At 38.0% G+C, this 7093-nt stretch overlaps 1 protein-coding gene across 1 annotated transcript in view; it reads right to left on the reverse strand.

The window, feature by feature from the left end:
• MEOX2 (mesenchyme homeobox 2) overlaps positions 1 to 3693 on the reverse strand; it is an 82421-nt gene extending 78728 nt beyond the window's left edge. Inside the window, exon 1 of the mRNA XM_075214067.1 lies at positions 2936 to 3693. Within this exon, the coding sequence (XP_075070168.1) occupies positions 2936 to 3437 (502 nt within the window). The 5' untranslated portion in view covers positions 3438 to 3693. The remainder of the gene's footprint in view (positions 1 to 2935) is intronic.
• Between the last annotated feature and the right edge of the window lie 3400 nt (positions 3694 to 7093).

Genomic DNA, 7093 nt, shown 5'->3' on the forward strand with positions numbered 1-7093 from the left:
TTGTGTAACAGGACAATGATGACTTAATCAGTGATGTAAGAGAGGATAATGAAATGTTAATGATTTCAAACTAATGATAGAAACTATTGTGCAAGACTTTGGATAATTATCCGTGGATAATATTGTATAGGCAGATTTTCATTAATTATTTTTATCTTTCAGATTACTATTATTTTAAAGGTATGGTATGTTGTAACCCAAATGAGTTAATATAACAATGAATATAATAGCAGTAAGCTATTGCACATGTTTTGAATTTTCCAAGAAAGCATTAGGTACCTTAAAAAGAAATTTAAAAAAAATAGACCCTGCAAGTTACCGGCTAATATCTGAGCCAGTTTTAAAGCTAGTATCAAGCTAAAAATCTAACCAGAGGTCATCTTGTTAATTTGGTAACAAAAGTTCTACTCCTTAAATATATTGTTACATAGATGGTACAAGCTGACAGAAAGGAAGTGATTAATTCCCTTATGTAAAATTCAAACAGAAAAAGGAAAAAAACAGATTGTAGGATGGGCTGCGAATAATGTATATTCATACCTCTCACTGCAAGCGCAATTTTACTTAAAGTATTATTAATAGATCGGCAAAATAATCATAATTATAAATAAAGTCCATGACATTTTATTTTGTAAGAAATGCAATGCTGAAATAAGTAAATATATCTATATCTTTATATCTATCCATACATATATATATATATATGTATATATATATATATATATATATATATATATAAATATATATATATGTGTATATATATATATATATATATATATATATATACACATGTGTGTATATATATATATATATATATATATATATATCTGTTGGCCACTCTTTCTCCAAGATACAATCTGGCACCAAAGTGAAGGGGTTAGTATAAAAAGAAAAAGACAGACAGGAATATTGGAAAAAAAACAACAATTTAATCCAGCAACGTTTTAAGACGCTTGTAAAAGTGACCATAACACTTGGAAACATCACCGGATTAAATTGGTGATATTTGCTATCATTCCATATATATATATATATATATATATATATATATATATATATATATATGTGTGTGTGTGTGTGCGTAATATTATTTTAAAATAAAATATTTAATTGTTTTATAACCAGACACATTTTGAAATTGTATCAGATATCTAGACCATTTTGCTGTTTTTTTTGCCAAATAAGGCAAATAACGCTCAAAAAGATTCTAAATAGATGGACTCAATATATTTGTTACATTTCTCTGGTATGTATTCTCTCTTACCTCGGCTGCGATTTGCATGTTAGTTGTTTTTTAAATGGAACTAGATTAAATCTACCCTTATGTGGCCTGAAGGTTAAACACCACTGACTTTATTAAGAAAAAAGTTCATATCACAGCTAAATAACTGGCTTCCCACATAGGTAAATGGAAAGACTCTTAATATGCCAAATATTTTGGTGCCATTCTTCTGCCAGACATCTTACTAACAATGACAAATTATTACTTACGCTAATGACTCAGTAACTTAATTATCCCACTAATAACAATATAAATATTTCACATAATAACGTCTTGCCAGTCTACAAATAAATCAAACTTTACTATAATGCTTCTGTTGATAAACGTGAGCCTAGGACACTAATTAGCACACTTAATTTAACATGTATTGTAAATATAAATGACTGTGCCCTAAGCTCTCACTTAATCCAAAAATGTATATGTTCTGGCATATTAATGGTGGTCCTCTCTAGCAATAATAGGATAATGAACATAAAAATTAGTCAATGTTTTTAAAAGACCATGTTCAGAGGACTGTTCTACACATTGCGAGTGTAAATCACTCAGTGGCTGGTAAAAATGTTACTAACTGCAAACAGGATTACGCTCATATTTATACTGATTGTGCTAAACCAGAGTTACCGAATGTGCAGCATGAAATGTGTCAAACGTGTTTATATCAGAATATCTTTCAAGTTATTTCAGCTAAAAGAACGAAGCTCAGCAAGATTTTGGCAACATTGTTTTATGTTTCGAAAGTTCCTAAAGTCAATGAAGATGCTTAGAAGCAGGAATATTTCTCTACTTAGTACAGCGATACTCAATGTTTCACTGTGTTTTCATGTCAGAAAACATTTAATCCCGTTACCAATACGATATTATCGTTTGCAGAGATCGCTTTTATTTTATAACTACTTTGAAAAGAAAAATAAATATTGGTACCCTATAAAATATTATAATATTTTAATATGATGTAGCAAAATATTATTTGTTAATCAACAAGTGTTATGGTTGATGTACACATTAAACTAGATATCATAGTAACTTAAAAGGTAGAAAATGAATACATCAACCCTGTATTGAAAATAACAATAATGAGCTTACTGCTGATGTCACATTTACATTCAAGCTTGTAAAAATGGAAAACGGCACTGTGAAGTTAACATTTAGACAGCTGGAGCATACGTTTACATTATAATGTACAATAATTATTGTCTATGGCTTATTATAGAGCTTTAAGAGTAAACGTATACGTTTACATTTGTTTGTGTGAGTGTGTTTGTGTGTGAGTGTGTTTGTGTGTGTGTGTGTGTATGTGTGTATGTATATATATATATATATATATATATATATATATATATATATATTAATGATAGTGTTTTAACTATTGGTGTAACAATCAGGAAGTATGATTCAGCTCTTAAAGGTCTTGTGTAGCCTACAATAATGGAAATCATTTATAGCCTTTAAATAAGCAGTGTTAAATAATACAGGTAGTTATGACAGGATGATAATTCTGTACCAAAGCTGTAGGTTGGACTTTTAAACCATGCAACATTGTAACAGGGAGGAACACATAATTCTAGTGAAAGTTTGGTCCACTGCAAGTGATTGCAAGGCAATGATAGCCAGAGTAATATGAGTCGCCTCCATCCAATATAAATGTACTCTTACCTGAACTGTCACTTTTCCTTTTTCCTGACCTCTTCTCCGTGTCAGAGGGGGAGATGGTCTGCCTGCCATAGTCCCCACTCACACAAGCTGAACCAGAAGAGGTGTTACTGCCCAAGGTAGAGGCATTCGAACATAAAATAGGGGGGCTGCTTCCTAGTTCTGGGGGTCCAGATTCCTGTTGCAGGCAAAGGCTATGTCTTGTAGAGGCCAGAGGCGAGGACATCTGAGGAATGTGCCAATTAGATTGCAAGCTCTGGTGCTGCTGTTGCTGGTGGTGGTGATGATGGTGGTGATGATGGTGCCCTCTGTGATGCTGGCTCCCAAACATGCCCTCCTCGTTGGGATAGCCAGCGATTATGCAGGAGGAGGAAGAGGTGGATAAGTCAGGGTAGGACATATGGTCTGATCGTCCATGGAGGGCTAGAGAAGATTGGGTAAAGGGATGCAAACTCTGCGAGGCGGCATGGGGGCTGCGTAGGCAGCCAAAAAGTGTGTGTTCCATGGCATGCAAGTTTCAAGTTGCAGTCAGAAAGGATTAAACTCCACAACGCTGTCACTTTTCACTGTAAAATGATATTTTTTTTTTTCCCAAGCAGTAAAGGCACACGTTCAGTACAGATCAGATAATCCGGGTCTTCAGCCTGGTGGCCAGTCTCCTTTGATTAAACACCATACACTGACCAAGATGAGTTTTCTCTGAGTTACTCAGATGTCAAGAGTAGGAGAGGTTACAGACAGCAGAAGGTGGACCCAGGGAGCTGCTTTAAGGGGGGAACCAGCTAAGAGAGGATATAAATAGTGTGTAATGTGAGCTGGGGGCTGGCTTAGCAACACAGCACTGACCACAAGCTCTCTCCAAAACTTTAACACAGATCTCTGCAAGATGCAACAGCATCACTGCTCTGTACTCTCCAAGCTCACAGGAGCTCTGAGGGTTGTGGAGTCCGGATCATGGGATTCAGTATCCTCACTATCCGGTGACATTATCCCAGTAATAAAATTCTAAATCTTAGATTAGGAATGCCACAACCATGGGGAATGTAAAAAAATAAATAAAATAAAACAAATACCTTCTGTCATCACCTGTATCATTTATGTCTGATTTTCTAAATATTGCTTTAACTGAGTGACAGCTCTTGGTTAACTCTGCACAGACTCTGCAATGTAAAACGAAAAATGCAGCTTAGTATTTTGTCCCGAAATCATCACTCTTGTTATATATTAACAACAATAATAATAGTAATAATAAAATGCATTTGGAGGCTTCTTTAATAACTTAGTAAAGGACATTTACCAGCTTCAGAGTCACAGCTCATATTTTTATGTGCAAATGTGCTTATTTGATCGCAAGGTAAATACCCAGTTATTGGGACCTAATTCGGCTTGTCTGCGTAGGAGGTTTGCTGTGTAGCCTCATTCGTCCGCACAGCAGTAAGAAGAAATCAAGGCTGTCATTGGTTCTGAAAGTGCCAGGTTTTACATTTTGATTTTCTAAACTTTGTATATGTGCATACACCGATCAGCCACAACATTAAAACCACCTGCCTAATATTGTAGGTCCCTTCATACTCAAAACATCTCTGACCCGACGAGGCTTGGACTCCACAAGACCTCCGAAGGTGTTCTGTGGTATCTGGCACCATAGACGTTAGCAGTAGATGATTTAAGTCCTGTAAGTTGCGAGGTGGGGCCTCCGTGGCTCGGACTTATTTTTCCAGCACATCTCACAGATGTTTGATAGGATTGAGATCTGGAGAATTTGGAGCCCAAGTCAACATGTCAAACTCTTTGTCATGTTTCTCAAACCATTCCTGAACTTTTTGCAGTGTGACAGGGCGCATTATCCTGCTGAAAGAGGTCACTGCTATCAGGGAATACCGTTACCATAAAGGTGTGTACTTGGTCTGCAGCAATGTTTAGGTAGGTGGTACGTGTCAAGTAACATCCACATGAATGCCAAGATTCCCAGCAGAACATTGCCCAGAGCATCACACTGCCTCCGCTGGCTTGCCTTCTTCCCATAGTGCATCCTGGTGCCATCTCTTCCCCATGCAACCGGCTGTCCAGATGATGTAAAAGAAATTTGTGATTCATTAGACCAGGCCACCTTCTTCCATAGCTCCATGGTCAGTTCTGGTGATCACGTGCCCATTGTGGGCACTTTTGACAGTGGACAAGGGTCAGCATGGGCACTATCTCCGGTCTGCAGCTACACAGTCACATATTCAGCAAACTGCGAGGCACTGTGTCTTCTGACACCTTTCTATCATAGCCAGCATTGACTTTTTCAGCAACTTGTGCTACAGTAGCTCTTCTGTGGGATTGGACCAGACGGGCAAGCCTTCGCCCCCCACTTGCGTCAATGAATATCAGACACCCATGACCCTGTCGCCGGTTCACCTTGGGCCACTTTTGACAGGCACTAACCACTGCATACCAGGAACACCCCACAAGACCTGCAGTTTTGGAGATCCTCTGACCCAGTCATCTTGCCATCACAATTTGACCCTTGTCAAAGTCGCTCAGATCTTTACCCTTGCCCATTTTTCCTGCTTCTAACACATAGGCTTCGAGAACCGACTATTCACTTGCCTAATATGTCCCATCCCTTCACAGATGCTAATCAATGTTCTTTCTTTCGCTTGTCAATGGCTTTAATATTGTAACTGATTGGTGTATATTAATTCGAAAATGGCAGAAAAAAAGTCCCACTGAAGTAGTGGTCAAAGTCCAATTACCTCCACTAGCTTAGTGTGACTAGAAAAGCTTGCCCTACAACCCTTAGAATATCCAGTACACAAAACAATTCTTATTTTTAAATTTGTGTCCAGAAGTAGTTGTGTACAAACAGGTGTAATTATTCAAAAATAGCTGCAAAAAAAAAAGTATAAATTCTTTTGAGCTGCACCTCAGCATTTTGCTTCAGGATTGTAATTGACCCTTTCCAAACCCACAGCAACCAATTAGATAATTTATCTTGCAATGCACTTTAACACAGGGAACCTAGAGTTTGCAGCTCCCAGGTCGTAGGTAGGTTTCTCTAGACAGGTGATAGGAATCAGGCCTACATCTGAGCTGGCAGCACAGGATCAAAGTCATTATATTGCCAAAGGTCAAGGGCAGGCAGCACATGTTCACAGTAATCAAGGTCAGGGTCAGGGTCACAGTCAGACAATCTAAATCAGAACAAGACAGGTCAGTACACAATAGGGCTGGGTACACACTGCAGGTTTTTCACCTGATTATTGGGCCCATCACATGTTAAATGACCATTCGGCCCGATATTGCATTAGTGGGTACGCTCCAATGATGAACGATTATGGTTCCAAAGAACATCGTATTGTTTGATTTGATTTTTAAACAGAACTAAAAATCTCGTTCAACGATGGAACAATGTCCTTCCAAGTCTGCAGTGTGTACGCACTCAGGACCGGCAGTGTCCATAGATCTCTATGGAGGGTGCAGAGTCAGGATCTTTTCAGCAGATGGTTATGACAGATGAAGAGCACAGATCTGACGGTAAATCTTGTAAAACATGTATAGTGTGTACACATGAATCGGCTGCTGATCAGAATTTTCAGCCGTTATCCATATCGCAACAGGAGAAATTTAGTGTAGTGTGTACCCAACCTAAGTCAGTCAGGCTATCCAGGACAATGCACAAACAGCTAAGAAGCCTGATGGAGGAACGCAGAGTTGGATTAAATAGCCAGACAAGTGACTTTACAGTTCTGTGGGCAAATGTAGACACCCACATCATGAGATACGCCTGAGTGAAGACAGCTATAAATGAAAGGACAATTTTGGTATGTGCCCTTAGGTTGTGGTGTGACAATAAATAGGCGCCCTGTGCCTGAATTGGTCGCAACCAGAGAGGCAGGTTTGCTGCAGTGCCCCTGCTCCTAAGGGCAGAAACTGAACACCTCAAACTAGGTTTGTGATGATTTGAAAAAATTACATTTTTGTATCTGAAAGGGGGAATGAACATCAAATGGCTGAATGTTCTTCAAGGTGTAGCTCAGTTTACCACAAAACGTTTTGTTCCCAGTCCAAAATATTCTTAATCCTAAATTCCTCTTGATTATCCTTTAGAAGGGGAAACAGGTAATTTAAATTGCAAAAAAAAATCCTGTATTAAATCATCTAATAGTTTTATAT

This window comes from Mixophyes fleayi, chromosome 5 (genome assembly GCF_038048845.1).
Source record: "Mixophyes fleayi isolate aMixFle1 chromosome 5, aMixFle1.hap1, whole genome shotgun sequence".
In the NCBI taxonomy this organism is placed as follows: Eukaryota; Metazoa; Chordata; class Amphibia; order Anura; family Limnodynastidae; genus Mixophyes; species Mixophyes fleayi.